The sequence below is a fragment of the Podarcis gaigeae genome, assembly GCF_964106915.1.
Source record: "Podarcis gaigeae genome assembly, chromosome: 15".
Taxonomy (NCBI): Eukaryota; Metazoa; Chordata; class Lepidosauria; order Squamata; family Lacertidae; genus Podarcis; species Podarcis gaigeae.
Genome location: NC_139692.1, coordinates 43,413,292 through 43,435,138, shown reverse-complemented (window position 1 = coordinate 43,435,138; position 21,847 = coordinate 43,413,292). Strand labels below are relative to the sequence as shown.

Genomic DNA, 21,847 nt, shown 5'->3' with positions numbered 1-21,847 from the left:
TATTTAACCTCAACAGAAGTAATTTGGGTATGTCACCCAGGTTATAACACAGCTCAAAAAGTAGCATCAGTTGCATTAGAAAGGTTTTTATGTTAGTATTTCTATACAGATTTACAGTGTCAAAGCTATGCATGTTTACTTAGATTTTTTTGACATGCTAATCAAATTTGAAAAGCATATTGCACCATTTCTTTTTCATTGCCTGCTTTAGACCCACATTTTTTCTGGTATTTTTTTCTTATCTAAAACCATTTACAAAATACTTGCAATAATTGCTTGTAGATAATCTCATTTCTCCTTATTTAAAGTATTTTTGTCCCACTCTTTAACTGAAAACGTTCCCTGAGTGGTTGCAAAGATCAGTAATAAAATAGTACTTGTTCTCAGGCTTACAGTCTAAAATACGTAACACAAAAGGAATTGGGAGGAGAGAAAAGGAAACACAGACAGACACTAGTTTTTAGTGTTCTTACAATGGCCAGCTGGAATGGAAGCAGTTCAAAGAGAGGAAAGCCAAAAGTTATTGGTCTCTCAGTTGAGCCTAAGAGGTGGCCCTCCCTCCCTTCTCTCACTTACTGTAGCCTGATAGAAGTTGACTTTTAAAGGGAAGCCAGAGCTCTTTATACTTGTCCTTCCCCTGACATTCTTTTTGGCTTGTCAAAATTATTTGGTCAACTAATCACTACAATATTTGCTCAGCAACAACAAAGATACTTCAAACATTATCAGATTTTATGCCAAACTACCTTAATTTTAGAACTGCAATTGCGGTTAACATTAAAAATGAAAATTATGTGTATTGTGAATTATTCATGTCTATAGAAACCCTGCCCAGCATTTAACTAATTTTGTTTTTATAATCAACATAAGTATCAGATGTGTTGATGGATAAACATCTCTCTTTTGTCCTAGTAGCATTAAACTTTTTAGAAGTACTGGACCAGTCATGTGAACACATCTTATTTTGGCTGGCCACATGCCTAACTAACTGTTCAAATAAAGGTTCTCCTTCATGCTGTTTACCAGTAGTTGCCAGCTCTTTTCCTGCTTCCTTTCCACTACAGACACACCCAAATTGTGGTGGAAGCTCTGGGTTTACTAAATCAACAACGTATCACAAGCAGACAGAATGAGTGAATGCTTGTGAAGCTGTAAACTTGTCATTTAATTTTGAACCAGGATATCCTGAAGGGACTAAGTTAATTCACTCTTCACAGTGGCAAGTTCTGCTCAAAAGTTCAGGGTTGCATCCAAATAAATTTTACTCAGAAACTCATTGAAATTAATGGATGATAAGCTAGTCATGCTCCTTAATTTAAATGGGTCTGCTCTATGTACGACTAACGTATGACCACCCCCCACCATTCAACCTGGACACTGAGGTCCAGCACCAAGGGCCTTCTGGCAGTTCCCACACTGTGAGAAACAAGGTTACAGGGAACCAGGCAGAGGGCCTTCTCGGTAGTGGCGCCCGCCCTGTGGAACGCCTTCCCATCTGATGTCAAACAGATAAAGAACTATACAACTGTTCTCCTCCTCCTCCTCTCTGGCAATCACTTGTAGCCAAGTAAGATTGTCTTCCATAAACACGGTTTTAACAATGAGTCCGTAAGTGACTGTAGAGGCCAGTTCCTGATCCACACGTCCTTCCACAGTGGGGATATTGGTTTCCAGGCGGGAGCTTATCATGGTGTGGATTTGCCAAGTGTGCCTTCCTCCTAGCATGTTTCTCCCTTGTGTCCTGAGGTCGAATGTCTTCAAAGCCCATGACACCTTTGGCAAAGGCTGTTCTCCAACTGGAGCACTCGCAGGCCAGTGTTTCCCAGTTGTCAGTGTTTATACTACATTTTTTAAGATTTGCCTTGAGACAGTCTTTAAGCTTCTTTTGTTGACCACCAGCATTACGCTTTCCATCTTTAAGTTCGGAATAGAGTAGTTGCTTTGTGATTATTAACGGTGGATAGAACCCTCTGTTAGGTAGAATATAGGTTCACCAACAGTAGCGTCCCCTGTGTGAGCTCCTGCAGGAAGCCAGTTTGATTCCCAAGTTTGTGAGGGCTTCCTTTTTGCCAAGCATAAGCTGCATAACTTTCTAACAACCAGGAAAATGTTCTCAGTTTTGTTGTTTGCACTCTGGCCATGATCTTCCATGTTTTCTGGCTGATGAGCGATAAGGTTTGCTCTCATCTCCTATCCCTGATGTAGGTTCTTTAGTTCAGATGTGACCGCTTTAGTTTGGTTGGTTTGCCTGGTGCTGCCATTTCACTTGCACATTCATCTCTTTATTGCCTGCTTGAACTGAAGATTATTATGTATTTTTTTTAGTGGCTATCTCAAGGGCCACGTATTCTGACTAGCTTTTAAAGATTTGGTGAATCAGGTTCACTTGGTTGCTAATATCAGGTGGTTAGTGGCCTGTGGGAATGCCATAGAAATATATTCCCTTGCAGTATCTAACCACTAGTTTAAAAGTTTTTATTCATTTCCTAAACATGCATAGAATCATATTGTTAGTGTGATTTCAGTGGTGTTAGAACACTTTCACTGTGTGGAAAACAGGAAACTAAGCAATGCCTTTTGGTAAGAGGTCACCACCATGAATGTGATGTAATGGGAATTCATAGTCTGAAGATAAGCAACAACTAGTGTAGATTTTCGGAAGGGGAACAGGTTCACACTAAGGCTACTTCCTTCTTAATTCCCTTCAGATATTTTTTCTGCCTTAAAAACTTGGTACTGTATAACCCACTCATTTTAAGTGTGCAACTGCTGAAATAGAGTTGCCAGGAGGAGCTAAAGGCTATCTAGGGAAATGGCCATTAACCGTCCAGTTTAGTTAATCTCTTACGCACCATCCACACCACATTTTCTCAGATTTGTCACTTACTAAATGAATTGCACACTAACCCAAATGTTGTAACTCTTCTGAGCAGAATCTTTCTGTTACTTGGCACTTTCAAAGGTGCAGAGTTACATGAGCTTGGATGGGCAAGGCTTTTTTCCTTCGGTCATATTTCACTAACCTTGTTAACATTCTTTTGTGTCTACCTCCCCTCCCAACCCACAAAAAACAAAACAAAACAATTTTGTCTACTGAAGAGTTGCCTTTGGTCTTGATCTGTTGCAATCAACCTCGTGCTGCAGTTTCTGGTAATGTGGAGAGCCAGCCAGCTCAGCGTTGTGGTTGGTGAGTCAGTCTAGGACAGGGAAGCCCTGGGTTCGGCCCTGTATACCTGAAGGCTGAGATCCAGCTCTGAGGGCCTTCTGGCAGTTCCCGGATTGTGAGAAGTTAGGTTACAGGGAACCAGGCAGAGGGCCTTCTCAGTAGTTGGCGCCCACCCTGTGAAACGTCCTCCTGTCAATGTCATTGAAACAAACAACTATCTGACTTTTAGAAGACATCTGAAGGCAGCCCTGTGTAGGGAAGTTTATGGTATTTGATATAATTTGTTGGAAGCTGCCCAGAATGACTGGAGCAACCCAGTAAGATGGGCGGCATAGAAATAATAATAATAATAATAATAATAATAATAATAATAATAATAATAATAATAATATTTTCAAATCCCTACTTTACCATAAAGCTTACTGTAGGACCTTCTCTCTTAGCCTAGCCTATATCACAGGGTTATTGTAAGGATAAGAATGGGATGAGGGCAAACTATGTAGACTGCCTGGAGATCCTTGAAATAAAGGTATGGGATGTTTAATAGAATATTTTTTCTCCTCCAAGGAAATAAAGCTTGTAGCTTGCTTTCTATAGAGTGCTGCCTTCCAAAGAGATGCCTTGCTTGTATAACATGAGTATCTTGAAGAGCATTATACTGTGTAACAAATAACAGAAAGCCTTTGTCACTGTGGTACTGAAACCCATATAAGTTTACATAGGCATTTAAAGAATGATATGCTGATCTGGCCAGTGTCCCTTGGGACTTCTAATCCTGTTTATCACCAAGTGCTGAACTGCTGGAGGTTAAGAACACAGAAGATCCTGTCTGATAAAATTGCTCTGAAAAGAAGTAAAAATGCCTTTATTTTATTTATGTATTAATTAAATTTGTATACAGTAGTGCCCTTCATCCAAAGACCACAGGGCAATTTACAGCGTAATAATACAAAATGAGAACACAGAATACATAACCAAACCAATAACAGTCCCCCTCCAACCAACACATTTAAAAGGCCATAGATTGTTTAATCAGCCGAAGGCCTGATTATAGAGGAAGCAATTTTGTCTGGTGCCTAAAGATGTATAATGAAGGCACCAGGCAAGTCTACCAGGGGAGAGCATTCCACAAATGGGGAACCACCCTAGAAAAGGCCTGTTCTCGTATTGCCAGCCTCTGGACCTCTCATGGAGGGTTGGTTGAAGGGATAGACTGTGGTGGTGGTAATGCTGGCCAGGTACTTGCAAGAAGTGAGGGAAGCGTGGCTTCTGCTTTAATCACATTCTGAGCTTTTTCTGACTATGTGGCTAGAGATGCCAAATAAGAAAAGCTGCTGGATCGTCAGTTCTGTTTGCCTGTAAAGGGTTTGGGGTATTAACCTATTACGGTAAATGTGTTACCTTCTATGTTCCATTCCAGTGCCAAAGCCACAGCACCTGGGTTTTGCTTTTGGCTTAATTTTCTCCCCCTCTTTAGTTAAAGACACTGAGTTTTTCTAGTCTAGTAAGATAACTGATAATACACTGTTTGGACACCTATTAAGATATTGCAACCAACTTTTGCATGGTGGTTCCTGAGTTCAATGAGCTGTTTTTCAGCTGTGTTTGGATACAATTGGATGCCATTTTGAATCAAAGTGGCAGACTGATTTCAAAACTGCACTGGTTTCCCCCCCTTAGGATACATAAGCATTGGAAAGTAAAAGGCCACTAGTTTAAAATAATGTAAAGAAATACTGCTGATGGCAGAAGTCTCTTGAGTGATGGTACTTTAATACTTCCCTTTAAATTCCTTAGGTGGCATGCAGGATTATAACTACTTGTGGGCCAATTGCTTTGAAGTCACCTTTGAGCTTTCCTGCTGTAAATACCCACCAGCTTCGCAGCTTGAGAAGGAATGGGAGAATAACCGGGAATCTCTTCTCACCTTCATTGAAAAAGTAAGACATTGTTTTGGCCCTTTTGCAGGCTGTTTGAAATGTCAAATACTTCCATCTGCCACATGGACATGTACTTGTGTTGAAAGGTGATGACCCCATTCACAGGCATTGGGGCTTCATTTCCTGTAAGTGTTGCGCGTTCCTCAACTGCACCCTAGGCCAATCAGACAAAGCAGAAAGCTCACAAAATGTAATATGACTGATACCTACATTTTCCGGAAACAACTAAATACATGTTTGTCCTGATGGGGTTTTTTTCTCAGTTGGATGAGTAGGTCTCTGCCATGGGTGTAATATTCTTTATTTTATTTTATTTTATCTTATCTTATTGGTTTGTTTCATTTAAATATATCTGCTGGGGGTTTTTTGTTTTTGTTTTGGCTATTTTTATTAAACTTCACCCTTGAGACACTTCTGTGGAAAGTGATTTAAAAAATCAATAACAATAATAACAAATGAAACAAGCAGATACTAGGAGTTGTCTCCAATTAATTTCTACTCAGAGGACACCCACTGAAGTTATTAAACTTAAGCTAGTCATAGGCATTAATTTCAAAGTGTCTGCTCCAAACAGGACCAACATTGAATACAACCCATATTTATGACCAAGCAACAGTCAGGAAATATCTCTGATGTATGTTTTGTTTTGTTTTTAATCATTTTCTATCACCCTAAACAAGAGGTGTGTCCATTAAACTAATGTCACCTATATATTAGCCTTGATGTCATTTAGCATGAATCCCCTTTCTTCCTGGCACCCTGCCCTCTTTTTGCCCTCAGAATTGTGGCATTGGTTCAGTATAAACCTTCCTGTAGGTGGCTGTTGCTGTAGATGTGGTTTGAAAGGCTTCTTCTGTGTGTGGTGTAGTGTTTTCAAGACAGAGAGACCATTCTAGTCAAACAACATCCATTTTGAGACAGGCCTCTAAGCAATTGCAACTAAAAAAAAAAGCACACCTTTCCTCTAAAGTGGCAACTGGGTGTCTCTGTCTGCCGTTGCCTTTTGCAAGCCTGATAAAAAGAGCACAAGTTGTCTTTTGCTGCTGTTTTACAGAATTATGTCACAGGATTGAATGACACTCTCTGTTCTATTATAGTGGAAGAGTATGGGGGACAAATGCAGCCTCTTTCCCCCCTGCAGATAAAGGAATGGGAAATGCAAGCATAGTTACACTACTCTGCAGCAGCATCTCACATTTCAGACAGATCTAAATGCTGATAGCTGATACTCTTTTTTGTCTTGTCTACTTAATATTCTGTAACTCAGATAATAAAAAGTGATTCAGAAAAGCATAAATGCACTTTCAAGTAACACACAAATATGCCAGTTTCTAATTCTGTTTGTGCATTGGAGGTGCAGTTTTTATATCTTGGTGGAAAAGGCTGTATTATGTGTGTCATTGTTTGCCTATGAATTTAATAGCACTATGTACCTTTCATAGTGAACTCTAAGCATGAAATGAGAAGTTTTATAGAGTAAAAAACCCAACAACAACCGTGGTGATGAGGCAAAGAATCGTATTGCTCTTCAATGATGTGCCTGTCTTTTGATCTATTTCATGTTTAATCTGTGCAGGTTCACATTGGAATCAAAGGGTTTGTGAGGGATTTGGTGACTGGGGCAGGCTTGGAAAATGCAACTATTGCTGTGGCTGGGATTGATCACAACATCACAACTGACTGGTTTGGTGACTATCACAGACTGCTGGTGCCTGGGACCTACAACATCACAGCTGCTGTCATGGGGTAAAGTCTCTGATGCTGGCAAAGACACTGTGCTGCTGTCTCTTGCACTTGGCAAGGCTGCTCCTAGTTGGAAGCTCCTTCCCTGAAACAGTAGAAGCCATTCTTGCTGCCTTGTCTCGTATCACCCTGAACCATTTGCTCATATTGCTTTATGCAAACAGAAGCAAGAGGCAGGCCAAGTCCAAGGGCAAGGAAGGGCTCCTTGAGTTCCCATGAGAATTAAGCACCCATCCTACCCTTAACTGTGCTTTGCTAAATTCTTTGTAGATAAGGTGGAAAGACTTGTATGGTGACAAGCTGTTTTGGCTCAGCAAACAGAATTGGGTTTTGACATGGGGACCGTGGGATTAGATGCAGAAATTAAGTAGATGGCCTTGTAATCTTTCAGCTTCAGTTTTCCGTCTGTGAAATGGGAATAATAATGATGAAGTGGACTTTATATTAAAAACCACGTTTTACCAAGTATTGAATGACAACAATTCTGTTCATATTTACCCAAGAGTTAGTTCCACTGTATCCAGGGGAACTCTCTTCATAGCAGTTGTATGTAGATACAGCCTGAATGTTGTAATATATCTTCCTCCAGGTGCTGATGGCCTTGATTTCTGAACTGAAAGGTTTTTCCTGGGTGGGGGTCCTCAGGATTGTTTTCAGGAAGTTTCTAATCTTCATGCTGTCTGATCATAATCAGTGTTTTAGTTAGCCCTTCCTAGGTGAGGCCAAGCAGATTGAATTTGAAGCAGAAGGAAAGTTCTTGTATCCATTTCTCCTTTTTTGCAGCTACCTGCCAGTCACCAAAGTGAACGTAGAAGTCAAGGAAGGGAATGCAACTGTTGTGGACTTCTCCTTGCAACCTTCAATAGCGGTGCTGGCCTCTGACCCAACCCAGGATGTGCCACTAGCCACCACAGAGTCTGTTACCAACACCACCAACACCACTGATGCAAATAGAACAACTTCCTTCCACCAAGCGATCCAACCAGAGGAATTCCGCCATCATCATTTCCCTGACATGGAGATCTTCCTGAGGAAATATGCCACCGAGTACCCAAATATTGCTCGCCTCTACTCAGTTGGCAAGTCGGTGAAGCAGCTGGAATTGTATGTCATGGAAATATCTGACAACCCAGGCATCCACGAAGCAGGTAGTTAATTTAGCCTATGGCTCTCTTGCTTCTATGAATGTGCTTCCCAGGGACGCAGGTGTCACTGTGGTCTAAATGACTGAGCCTCTTGGACTTGCTGATCAGAAGGTCGGCGGTTCGAATCCCTGTGACGGGGTGAGCTCCCGTTGCTCGGTCCCTGCTCCTGCCAACCTAGCAATTCGAAAGCATGCCAGTGCAAGTAGATAAATAGGTACCGCTGCGGCGGGAAGGTAAACGGCGTTTTTTGCGCTCTGGCACCTGTCACGGTCCTCCGTGTGCCAGTAGCAGTTTAGTCATGCTGGCCACATGACCCAGAAATCTGTCTGTGTACAAACGCTGGCTTTTTTGGCCTGAAAGCGAGATGAGTGCCGCAACCCCATAGTCGCCTTTGACTGGACTTAATCATCCAGGGGTCCTAAAAGAAATATTGGTGTGCTTCAATAGAAACTTTGGAGCAAAAAAGATACCATTGTCTTTGATACTCCTCCAAGGGTGCAGGCACTGGAGCACCGCAGAGACAGCACTGACAACCCCAATCTCTGAAGGTATAAGAGAAAGCATTTAACTGAGCTGGGTTTGTGTGCAGCTGGCTGAAGCCACCTTGTTACTGTGGCTGCTCCTATCCAGGTAGCATTCTGCAGGTAGCATCTCTAAAGATGTAGTGCTTTCTTCCAGTGAGCTCAGCAGAATATGAAAATTACCTGCCTTATTCTGAGTCAAGCCATTGGTCTATCTAATTCTGTGTTGTCTACACTCACTGACTCTCCAGGGTTTCAGGCAAGGATTCTTTTCCAGCCCGACCTGGGGGTGCAATTGTGGATTGAATTGGGGACATTCTGCTTGCAAAAAAAAGTGAGCCTCTTAGTATCAGGAAGCTGTTGTTGCTGGTTTTGCAGAATACTTCAGATACCTTTCGTTCTTCCCATTTCCTTTTTATCTTGAAACCTCAGGAGATCTTTCTCTCTCTCTCTCTCTCTCTCTCTCCCCCTCCCTCCCTCTCTCATAATACAGTGCAGTACTGAAAAGGTTAATTGGAAGTGGGGAAATTAGCCTCATTAACTAGTCAACTGCCAGCTACTTGTTCTCTTTCTACCTTTATTAGATTTTGGAGATGGGGTATAAAAATCTTTATTGTGACGTCCTAATTCTCTGGAACATGCTATGCAAGTCAAAACTTGTCTGGAAGCTCTTTTTTGTAATAAGAATTTGTAACAGAGAGTTCTTCAGTTAAACAATGAAAGGGGAGGGGGATTGTATTTTAGAGACTGAGCTTGATTTATAGATTGAATTTTTTCATTCTCCAGCTTTAGATTTTATTGGGACTCCTTTGGGATGCTTGAGTTCTGTTTCCTAAATGCAAGTTCTATTATAACTTCTGTTGAATATAACTAGCTCATTATTTTTGCTTAAATAATGGCTGCACTGGGTTTGATTGTCCTTGTTATTTCAGAAATGATAGTCCAGAATTACTTACAATTTTAAGTGTATATGTTTGGGTAAGAATGTACAAGATGGTTCAAGAAATACATAGTTTATAAATATGATGTATGTATGTATGTATGTATGTATGTATGTATTTTTTTTAAAGATAATTTTGGATAAAATCCAATGTTAGGCGTACTTGGAGCAAACCCATTTAAATCAATGGACTTAAGTAACAAGACCATTCTTTATAATGGAGCTACTCTGAGCATGACTAACATTGGATATCCCCCCTTACGTTTTAGCCATTTGATATTTCCATGGTTTTTGGCAGTTATCTGTCTCCCCTCTCCATCATTGTGATAATGTTCTCATTGATTATTCAGTTACTGCTATTTAAACTTTCACGTCCCCAAGGAAGATGTAAAATATGTCTGGATGGTATGTTTGAATTTTACAATGATTCTCCTTGAGACTTTCCACTGTTATTGTTACTGTGGTCATTTTTTGTTATCCTTTCCTTTTCCTTTTCAAAGAAAAGCAAATTATGACACATAGGAAGTAAGGATGCTTGGATCCATTTTGTTGGATTCCGTATTGTAGCTTCAACTAATGTACTGTAGTGCCAAAGGAATTCCTCTACTGCCAAGGAAGGGGCTGGTTGAGGCTATATTATTACTTCCTTTTTTTGCTGCTTGCACATTTTTCCTTGTGTGTGTGTGTGTTCACATTCCTTGAATCTGCAATACATGAATAGTCCAGTAAATGTAAGACTGACCTTTAAAATTACTTGACACTTGCAAAAAACACAATGCCCAGCTAAAGACATAATGGGTCATTTCTTCCCCAGTTGTTGGAAATGGCTGGAAAGTCAACAGTTGACTGACATGGTCATATCTTTGCTCCTGTGGGGTCGAAGTGTGTCTCCTTTTTTTTGTAAGTTAGCTTTTTAAACATTTAATAGAGCAATGTATACATCTTACCAGCACAATAATAATGAAAACCACAAAAGGAAAGCACAACCCTCTAACAGTTGTAAAGGGGTGACTGACTTGTGGTCTTTGAGATGGTGTTGGACTCCAAATTCCCATCAGCCCCTGTCACCATTGCCAATAGGCAAATATGGGGCAAGCTGTAGTTCATCCTATAAATATTCATTGTTATATCAGTACTAACACCTATTGACATTAGCATCCACTACCATAATCTTCTGGCAAAGAATTGTGTCCAGCCCGATTATTTGGGCAGAAGACACGGCCAAGCATGGCATCTCCATGCCAGCAATAAGGAACTTGAGATGTGCACACCCCAAGAAATGTGGGGCCACTCCAAATACTTTGACAATCTCTTGCATCCCAAGCAAATGTAGGACTAGGTGCCATTCTGTGCCGTCTCACAGAAGGGGCTCCCCTGGAGGTGTGGGTGTTTGACTTACAGTGTCCCAAAGCTTCCATTTGGATTGTGCAGCCCCTAATCCTTATCATTACACTGGCTGCTATTGGCATGAGGATACCCTGTTTTGTGGTGTTCTGTGCTGTCTGCTGGTCACTTCCTGTCTGAAGCATGGCCCCACCAGGGAAGAGACCTCAGCAAAACACATGGGGCTTCTCAAGACTCTACAGGGGAGGTGGCCTGAGCCACTCTTCCAAGTGGTCACCCTTATTCAGCCTATTAAATGGTCAGCCCCAGTTGGGGATGAAGAAAGCCTGTTTTGCTCAAAGCTGGGCATAGCAACTTTCAATATGTGGTTTCTTATGCTAGCCTGACTGTCTCAAATTATTTTGCAAGTATGTTAAGCATTTGTGGGTTTGTTTGTTTTTTGCTATTTTCATTAGAATAGAGTTCATTAGATGCTGTGCATTATCCAGGTAGACAAACAACTAAGAGTAGGTTACTTGGTCTAACATGTTTCTCTCTGCCCTCCCTCACCCCCGCTTTCATCCAGCTGAACCAGAGTTCAAGTATATTGCAAATATGCATGGCAATGAGGTAGTAGGAAGAGAGCTTCTCCTTAATCTCATTGAGTACCTCTGCAAGAACTATGGCACAGATCCTGAAGTAACTGACTTGGTCCAAAACACTCGGATCCACATCATGCCATCCATGAATCCTGACGGCTACGAGAAAGCCCATGAAGGTAGCTGTGTGTTTTCATTTTGTGCTTTCCACCACTGGTGGCTTTAAGGCAGGGGTCGGTAAACTATGGTCCGCGGGCCGGATCTGGCCCAATTGCCCTCAAGATCCGGCCCGCGGACATTCCGTGGATCGGTGATTCTGTTTTTTTGTTTGTTTGTTTTTTTCACACACCCCGGCACCATCTCCCCTCCCTCTCACACACCGCAGCACCTCCTCCTGGTTTCTCCCCGCCCTTCTCCCCACCCTGCGTAGTGGAGGAAGGGGGCTGGGCTGAGCTGGCTGAGTGCCATTTTGGGCAGCGCCTCTCCGGAGCCAGCCAGCTCTTTCGAGCCGCTTGTTCCGCCACTGATAGCCTCTGCCACTCACAAGGGCAGGCACAGGAGCCGCGATTAGAGTGCAGCGCAGCTCAGCGTCTCTCCCAACTGTGGCTCCTGTGCCTGCCCTTGCCAGCGGCAGAGGCTGGCAGTGGCAGTGGCACGGCGGGACGAGCGGCCCAAAAGCAGCCTTCACAAGGGCAGGCAAAGGAGCCGTGTTTGGAAGAGGCGCTGCGCTGATGGCAGCAGCATAGGTAGGCAGGGGGAGAGAGAGAAGCCTTTTTCGCCCCCTGTGTGCGCAATCCGGCCCGCCACAAGGTCTGGGGGACGGTGAACTGGCCCCCTCCAAAAAAAGTTTGCTGACCCCTGCTTTAAGGGAAAGCAAAGGTATTCCTCCGGAGAGGCAACAGTTTTCATTTGTTTTCATTACCCAGCTTTTACCACAAGCTATGTAGAGGGTCCTACTTCCTTGTTTTTTCTTTTGCTATGCCAGAATGCCTGCCTTTGTTTTGTTCATGGCATCTTATCTCCCCAATCGGTCTTTTAAGGGCAACTTATTCCATTCATCCCCATTTTAGCAAGAGGACAGTTATTTGGCAAGGATCTGATGCAGGGATATTTCATCAGATCCTGGCATTTTATCATGGTCCAAGAGAATTATTATTTCTGGAGCGCCTAGAAAGACCAGGCACTTCACATAAAACAAAGCTAAGATGCTTTTTCTGCTTGCAAACATGCAATGTGCAAGGAATGAAGAGTGGAAGGAAATGGCTGTTCTTGGTGGAGAGGTGGGGTTTTTTTATCAGGCATCTAAATATATCAGTAGAGCCTGGAGTACAGTGATAGGAGGCAGCAAGCAAGAACAGGTGGAGTCAGGGACTTGGAGGATGTAATCTTGAGTTTATGAAGAGCAGAGGGACCAGGGACACAAAGAATAGAATCCCAGAAGAACCCTGCAAGGTTCTTCTAACCCAGCACCCTGATCTCATGTAGGCCAACGAGATGCCTCTTCTGAGAAGCTCAACAGGCTTTGTTTTCTTTCCTTAGGAGACCGATTGGGGATTGTTGGCAGAAACAACAGCAACAACTATGACCTGAATCGGAACTTCCCTGATCAGTTCTTCCAGATCACTGACCCTCCACAGCCAGAGACATTAGCTGTCATGAGCTGGCTGAAGACCTACCCATTTGTGCTTTCTGCAAACTTGCATGGAGGTAAGAGAATCCTGGTCTCTCGTAGGTTTAAGGTAGGGTTGTGCTGCTGAGTACCCTGCAGGCAAAGCTTAAGTAAGCAGCTGTGGAGGTAAACTGTGCCTGTGGAAGCTCCATCCCTTCTAAATGTTTTTCTCTGACCTCTGGGGTCATTGCAAGAAAATTTAGCAAGTGGCTGGAAGGACCTTGAGGAAACTGTGCTTCAAGGTCTGGAACTGGATCTTGCCAGTGGGCCAGATAGTTATCTCCCCCATTTCCCATGTGGCCACCCACCTGTCAATCACCTGATGTCACAATGACTTTTCTGCACCATGTGGGTCTTGCAAGAGCGTCTTGCAAAAGCTCTCCACAAGCCCCTATTGGGAAGCCCTTTCAAAACACTATTTTGCATGGGGGGTTGCAGACACTGCTAGTAGTGCCTGCAAACTGGCTGAGCCAGGTTTTTAACTTGCCCCACCCATACCTGATGTCACCCGTGATGTTGGGTGTAGAGCAGGTGGGCATGACTTGACCTAAATGGTGGACCTAATGAGGCTTGTGGGCCAGTAGCTCACCACCTCTGTTGTATAGTGATGGGACTCATTATAAAACATGCTCTCTGAAGCTTTTTGAAAAGAGATTTTTAACCCAATTTGTAACTGTACTGGATTTAAAATGGTTTTTATACATGCCATTATTTTATATATGTATTTATTGTATTGTGAAATTGCTTTGAGATGCTTCTGAGAAAGCAATTCATAAATAAACGATAATAGCTTGGTATTTTTTTAACTTAAACCCTTTATCCTAAGACCTTTTGGGTGTCTGTAAATAGAAACACTCCAGAAGGCTCAGCCCAACCTTGTTAGCCTTCCCCCCCTAAGTTTATTTCATTGCTAATAGTTCCCTAGGCTACTTGGCTGCTATTGCTGTGACCCAAGATTGATACCTTTTAAAAAAAAAAGTTCCATTTTGTCTGATGGCATTTAGCCGGGAAGTCTGTCCTTGCTCAACTTTTAAGTCACAACCTGTAGTAAAGTGCCATTTGCATTCAGTGTCAAAGCTTCTCAGTAGCTGTTTCATTTCCTTGTCTTTTGCCATACTAAGTGACAAGTGAATGTGACTTGCTGTCTCTTAGACCAAGTGACTACCAGTAAGTGGCCTCAGTGTTGCTACACAATCTTCATTGTTGCCTGTGTTTACTGAGCTTTGTCCTGTAGTTAATCCCTGAGACTAGGGACATAGGCTTGCTTGTTGATGGATTGATTAGTTATTTAATTTCTATATCACTTAATATACTAAAAATCTAAGTGGTTTACAAAAAACTGAAGCAACAACAGACAACTTAAACCAAATATTACAAAAATACACTGTTACATATAAAAAATGTAATATTCGTTCTTTAGCACATTGGCAAAGCAGCCACCTTGTAAAAAAAAACCTGTTAGGTCCATATTTTCCATATTTTCTTTTATTTTTTTTCAGGCTCTTTAGTGGTTAACTACCCCTATGATGACGACCAACAAGGAGTTGCGACATATAGTAGATCCCCTGATGATGCAGTCTTTCAGCAAATTGCACTTTCCTATGCCAAGGTAAAATTTCTCCCAGGGTGTCCTTGAGAAATCCTGAAATCAGATTCTCGGAGCTTTCAGTTCTTAACATGGAAAACTGTTTCACACCTCCTTCCTTCTGTAAACAGAGATGTTTTAGGTTGTATGTACAAGATCATGGCAGGAAGGTTAGCTCTGTGAAAGACATAGAGTAATTCTGTGACGTGAGCAAAATAAGATGTCTGTTTTAGATGGTGGATAATGGCATGGTCTGTGGACTGAGCTACATCTCATGTCATCGGCTTCTCCATTTGGGGGAAGTAAATACTTTCCCTGATGGCTTTGGCCATAGCTCTGACCAGATTTCTGTTCTCCTTTTCTCTCTTTGTCTTTTCCTTTCTCTCTTTCGTACACACACACTCTTGCAGCAGCAAGTGACTTGTGGATTGAGGATTTAGAACCACTGGTCTGCAGTGGTTGGTGTCCAACTAAGACTGGGGTGTCTTTGGTTTAAATCTGCACTCGGTTGTGATACTTATTGGGGGCACATTCAGCTTAATCTACCTTGCAAGGTGTTTGTAGAAGCTGCATGAGATAATGCTGGACTATCTGGATTATAACAACATCATTATGATGGGGGACATGAATGGGGTGCCATCAACCAACATGGATAAGTCACATAGCCAAAATGTGACAAAAGATGGCAGACTACCTAAAACTTTTTTCGAACTGACTGACAATATGGACTTGATTGACATTTGGAGGACAAAGAACCCCCTAGGAAGAGAAGGAACATTCTTTTCTGAAGCCCAACTGCCATGGACAAGAATCGACCAAATATGGATAACTAGAGGTCTGGCACCTAAGACAAGAAAAGTGGAAATCTGCCCAAAGACCTGCTCCGACCATAATGCCGTAAAGATGGATATGAGACTAACTCCAACCGGCTCCTTTAGATGGAAGATGAATGACAATTTATTTAGAGATCAGGAGATTACCAAAAAGGCCCAAAAAGCTTTGAAGGACTATTTTGAGATAAATTTGAACACTACAGTGGAAAAAAGAGTAATCTGGGATGCAAGTAAAGCGGTTATGAGGGGGTTTCTGATACAACAGAACACTATAAAGAAAAGAGCACAGAATGAGAAAAAAAGACAAGATTTTGGAGAAAATTAAAGAATGTGAGAAGAAGTTAAGATCGAGACCGAAATCACAGGAGATTTTGAGAGAAATTAAACTTTATCAAGCACAATACTCCAAATTGATAAATCAGGAAGTGGAGTGGAAAGTTAAGTTAATGAAACAAATATCATTTGAATCGGCAAACAAATGTGGAAAATTGTTGGCATGGCAGTTGAAAAAGAGACAGAAATTGAATACGGTTACAAATCTAGAGATTGAAGGAAGAAATATTCAGAATCCTGTGGAGATCAGAAAGTGCTTCCAGAGATATTTCAAACAATTATATACTCAAGGGCCGCAAAATGAGGTTGAGATAGAACAATTTTTGACAAGGAATGGACTACGAAAGTTGTCTCAAGAAAATAGGACAATCCTGAATTATAAAATAACACAACAAGAGATTGAAGAAGCCATTCAGAATATGCAATTGGGCAAATCTCCAGGGCCAGATGGGCTTACCTCCAAATATTATAAGACATTGAAAGATTATTTGATACATCCATTAATGGAGGTTTGCAACGAAATTATGGAGGGGAAGAAGGCACCGGAATCGTGGAAAGAAGCTTTCATCACATTGATACCCAAATTAGAATCTGAAAAGACACAATTTAAGAACTACCGTCCCATCTCTCTCCTAAATATGGATTATAAAATATTTGCAGACATTTTAGCAAGTAGTTTTTAAAAAGTTCTGAACGAAGTGATTCATAAGGACCAGGCAGGCTTTCTCCCAGGTAGACATTTGTTTGCTAACACAAGGAACATTATTGATATTTTGGAACTTTTGCAAACAAATATTAATACAAAAGCAGTGTTAATATTTATAGATGTGAAGAAGGCCTTTGACAATATTTCATGGAAGTTTATGAAGAAAAACCTGGAAGGGATGGGAGTGGGACGGGGATTTGAAAATGGGATAGATGCAATTTACTCAGAACAAAAGGCTAAATTGATAGTTAACAATGTGGTGACGGAAGAGTTCAAAATTGAAAAAGGAACACGACAAGGTTGCCCTATTTCTCCTTTGTTATTCATTTCAGTCCTGGAGGTGCTCTTGAATATGATTAGAGGGGACCGGTGGGTTGAAGGAATTCAGGTCAGAGCGAAACAGTATAAACTTAAAGCTTTTGCAGATGACCTGGTTTTGACCCTACAGGAGCCAGAATCTAGTACGAAAAGGGTATTACAATTGATTCATGAGTTTGGTCGGGTGGCGGGATTTAAACTAAACAAGCAAAAAACTAAGGTATTAGAAAAAAATTTGACATCTTGAGAATCAGAAAGGTTTCAGAAAGAGGCAGAGTTAAATGTGGTTAAAAAAGTAAGATACCTAGGGGGTAAACATAACAGCCAAAAATCTGAGCTTATTTAAGGATAACTATGAAAAGTGTTGGTCAGAAATTAAAAGGGATCTAGAAGGTTGGTCAAGATTGAAACTTTCCTTGTTGGGCCGAATTGCTGCTATAAAGATGAATGTATTGCCAAAAATGCTTTTTCTGTTCCAGACTTTACAGATTGTGGATAAAGTGGAGTGTTTCGGGAGGTGGCAAAGAGATATCTCCAAATTTGTCTGGCAGGGCCAAAAGCCCAGAATTAAGTTTAAGATATTAACTGATGCTAAAGATAGAGGGCGTTTTGCCCTGCCAGACTTAAGGTTGTATTATGAATCAGCAGCTTTTTGCTGGTTGAAAGACTGGCTGCTTCTTGAAAACACTGATGTTCTAGATCTGGAAGGTTTTAACAATGCTTATGGTTGGCATGCATATTTGTGGTATGACAAGGTTAAAAGTCATAAAGCTTTCAAGAACCATATTGTCAGGAAAGCAGTGTTTAATGTCTGGACAAAATATAAAGACTTATTGGAAAACAAGACCCCAAGGTGGTTATCACCAATGGAAGCTAAGGCTCGGAAAAGACTCAATATGGAGGCCAAATGGCCGAAATATTGGGAAATATTAGAAAAAGATGGAGATAATTGGAGGCTGCAGAGCTTGGAGAAATTAAAAGATAAAGTGCGAGATTGGCTACATTATGCTCAGATCAAAGAGGTTTTTAATTTGGATAAAAAAATAGGATTCCAGGTGGAAAAATCGAAGTTAGAAACAGAATTGTTAGAACCTAAGACTAAGGTACTTTCAAGAATGTACAACTTGCTGTTAAAATGGAACACACAAGATGAAACGGTTAAATCAGCTATGATAAAATGGGCACAGGACATTGGGTATAATATCATGTTTGCTGACTGGGAAAGGTTATGGACCACCGGTATGAAGTTCACGGCATGTAATGCCTTGAAAGAAAATATTATGAAAATGATATATAGGTGGTACATGACTCCAGTCAAGCTTGCAAAAATATATCATCTGTCTGACAATAAATGTTGGAAATGTAAGGAAACTGAAGGAACGTTCTTTCACCTCTGGTGGACTTGCCCTAGAGTTAAGGCTTTCTGGGAAATGATATATAATGAGTTGAAAAAGGTATTGAAGTATACCTTTCCTAAGAAACCAGAGGCCTTCCTTTTAGGCATTGTTGGCCAGAGGGTGCTAAAGAAGGACCGAACATTCTTTATGTATGCAACAACAGCAGCAAGGATACTTGTAGCCAAACATTGGAAAACCCAAGACTTGCCCACACTGGAAGAATGGCAGATGCAACTGATAGACTATATGGAACTTGCAGAAATGACTGGCAGAATCCGAGACCTGGGAGAGGAAGCAGTGGAAGAGGACTGGAAGAAATTTAAGGACTATTTACAAAAACATTGCAAATTGTATGAGTGTTAAGAAAGATGCAAGAGTGTAAATAACATGGCACCACTAAGCTAGTTGAAAAGATTATGAACATAAGTGAAATTTAAGAAAATATAAGGTCTGGATAAAAGTATCTAAAGCTAGGGACACAATATTGGAAATTTATAAAATAAGAATTGAAATAAGGTGATAATTTGCTGGTCAAAGTTTTATAAATCAGGAACGCAGGAACGAGAGATGTGAGGAAGTCCAAAAAGTGAAGAAAATATGTTTATTGTTTAATTGATGTAAGTGTTTTTTCTTTTTTTCTTTCTTGTTGCTCTTTTGTTTTGTTTTTGTTGTTTTTACTGTACTAAGAAAATCTCTAATAAATATTTTTAAAAAAATAGAAAAGTGGTGAGATTGTTTAAACATTGTATGTTGCCTTGGCTTCTTGAACAAAAACTATAGTTATTACATTAATTGCTTAATCTACTCAAGTACAAAAGTTTGTGAACAGAAGTTGAAAATTTGTATAAATAAATAGTTTGTACTTGGATTTTGGGAGGCCTGAATTCAAGGGCTTATGTTTATGTACAGTGATAATCAGGTGCATATTAATTGGTGCCATTATGTTTGAACTGTCCATGTCTTCAAATGCAGCACAATAACTGGGAAATAAAAGCACTTGGTTGTAGCCAGTTAGGTCTACTCTAGTAGGAGTTGGCTAGAAACAGCCCATTAACTCTAGTGCTGTCAGGAAATCCAGTTTTCACAGGTGGTCATCCTTTGCTCTTCCAGGAGAACGCACGGATGTTTGAGGGTCACCCCTGTGCGGACATGTATCCTGGCGAGTACTTCCCTCACGGCATCACCAATGGAGCTCAGTGGTATAATGTTCCAGGTAAAACCAAAGCACCATTCATTCGGGAGTCTGCAAAACCAATCCTTTCTGCCATGGCTTGTGGCATCCCAATCCACTCTAGGTGGTTTTGCATTCTAGAGGTGAAGAAAACCTTGTTTCTGACAAACAAGATTGAAATACAACAAGAATTATATTGAAATTCTTTTAGTCTAAGGAAATTGTACAATGGGCTGCATCCTCTTCAGATCTCCTCCCCCCCCAAAAAAGTTTAAAACAAGCTAACTTGCTATATCTACCTTACACCTGGGCACAAGTGCTGCAGAAAGAATAACTTGTATGTTCTTCCAGACAGTGTTTCCCATCCCCTGCTTGCTTGCTCCCTCCTACCTTGTGATTTTGCTTTATTTTTGCATCTTTTATATGAAGAGTCAAAAGCACTCTCTTCATTAAAGAACAATCCTGCTTGCCTTTGTGCAGGCCTCATGTTAAGCCTGGGCTGTCGTCCTTTGTACTAACACATACCTGCTCAAAAGCAACATTCCTTATTTGTTTCACAGGCCCAGGGCATCATTCTGGAGTTAGAATTCCAGCTCTCAATTCATTAAGTGACAGATTTATTTGTGTGTATCATGCTACAAAGGTCCTTGCTAAGCAGAGGCATTTGATAGGGCTCTTCTGATAAATCATTGTTCTTCAGGTGGCATGCAGGACTGGAATTACTTAAACACCAATTGCTTTGAAGTGACCATTGAGCTGGGCTGCATCAAATATCCTCAGGCAGAGGAGTTGCCAAAATACTGGAAGCAGAACCACAGGTCTCTGCTGCAATTCATCAAGCAGGTGAGTTGGTGTGTTGTCTTCACAACTGTTTGCCTATTGCTGCCTCAATCTCTTGTGCCATGAATCGTTGGAACAGGCATGGCAGCATCTCTGTGTACTGTCACAATGAGAAGACAAACTCTTTACAGAGTGCCCTGTTAAACAGTTCATTCAAGTATCAAATTTGGATAAATGAGTAATCGTAGAATGACATTCTGTGGCTTTTCTAGGGGACTCTTCTAAAACTGAGCACAAGCCCCTTCCAGTAAAGGGTGGGTGGGTGTGGCCAGGGTTCAGTCTTTCTCCATTAAAAAATAAAGACACTCATTTTCCAGTTAGCGTGTGCATATATGTTTTACAGTGGTATCTTGGGTTACATATGCTTTAGGTTACAGACTCTGCTAACCCAGAAATAGTACCTCGGGTTAAGAACTTTGCTTTAGGATGAGAACAGAAATCGTGTTCTGGCGGCGCGGCGGCAGCAGGAGGCCCCATTAGTTAAAGTGGTGCTTCAGGTTAAGAACAGTTTCAGGTTAAGAATGGACCTCCGGAATGAATTAAGTACTTAACCTGAGGTACCACTGTATAGTAGGCACTAAGCCTTAGGAATGAGGCAGCCTTTGAGGATGCCTGCATGAAAAAGATTTTCCCTTGAATTTCTTGTATTCTGAACTTCCAGAATAGGGCATCTTCTAAACCCAAGGGTGGGGGACCTTTTCTCCTGTTGCATCAGTGGGCAGAGGTTGGGGGTGGGTACTCCATTCTATTTTTGCCACCCTTCTTCTCCATGTTTTGTCTTCCTTGCCCCTCTGCATGAAATGAAGCTGAGGCCATGTGTGAGCCTGAATGCCACAGGTTGTCCTCCTCTGTTCTAAAGAAGAAATACAACATTGGCCAGGATTCATATTCATTCTCTCTCTCTCTCTCCCCCTGCCCAGGTCCACCAAGGCGTCAAAGGGTTTGTGTTGGATGCCACAGATGGACGGGGCATCTTAAATGCAACCATCAGTGTTGCGGACATTGATCACCCTGTCTCTACCTATAAGAGTGGAGACTATTGGCGCCTGTTGACCCAGGGAACATACAAAATCACAGCATCTGCACGAGGGTGAGTCTTTCAGCTTTGCATTTGACATCTTTTCCTCTTTCACCTAAAGCAGAATGCTACAGCCTGATTGCTGACAGGAATAAGGCATTATCAGCATATAACGCCTGTGCTCAGAGATCTGTGCTGTTTGCCAATTTGCTACCAGGGCAAATTCAAGGTGCTACTATTAGGAGTTGGTCCATGAAAATATGTTGTGTTGGAAGAAAGTGACTTGGGTTGTAAAAGGAAGGATTTACTTTTAACTTGGAATTGGGGGCTTTCTCCTAAATAGACTTTGAGCCTGTAGGATAAAATGTTCTCTATATGGCATGGTGCTGGAACTCACCCTGAGTTCCGTATGATGTGAAAACAGAAATAAATACTCTGGGATCAATAACTGCTATTGCTGTTGATTAGGCTGCTAGGCCAAGTGGCTCTTTTCAGCGAACACTATTTAATATTGCTACTCCCTTTATGAGCTTGCTTGACAGTCACTGAGTTAGAGCCGGTAGCACCATCTGTTGGCCAAGAAGCAAAGCGTATGTTCAC

General features: G+C 41.4%; 1 protein-coding gene across 1 annotated transcript in view; it reads left to right on the top strand.

The window, feature by feature from the left end:
• Nucleotides 1-21,847, top strand: part of CPD (carboxypeptidase D) — a 38,411-nt gene that overhangs the window by 6,465 nt on the left and 10,099 nt on the right. The window contains exons 3-11 of the mRNA XM_083715022.1: nucleotides 4,964-5,106; nucleotides 6,683-6,852; nucleotides 7,633-7,997; nucleotides 11,365-11,556; nucleotides 12,917-13,084; nucleotides 14,546-14,655; nucleotides 19,329-19,431; nucleotides 20,090-20,232; nucleotides 21,150-21,319. Coding sequence (XP_083571148.1) covers nucleotides 4,964-5,106; nucleotides 6,683-6,852; nucleotides 7,633-7,997; nucleotides 11,365-11,556; nucleotides 12,917-13,084; nucleotides 14,546-14,655; nucleotides 19,329-19,431; nucleotides 20,090-20,232; nucleotides 21,150-21,319 — 1,564 coding nt within the window. The remainder of the gene's footprint in view (nucleotides 1-4,963; nucleotides 5,107-6,682; nucleotides 6,853-7,632; nucleotides 7,998-11,364; nucleotides 11,557-12,916; nucleotides 13,085-14,545; nucleotides 14,656-19,328; nucleotides 19,432-20,089; nucleotides 20,233-21,149; nucleotides 21,320-21,847) is intronic.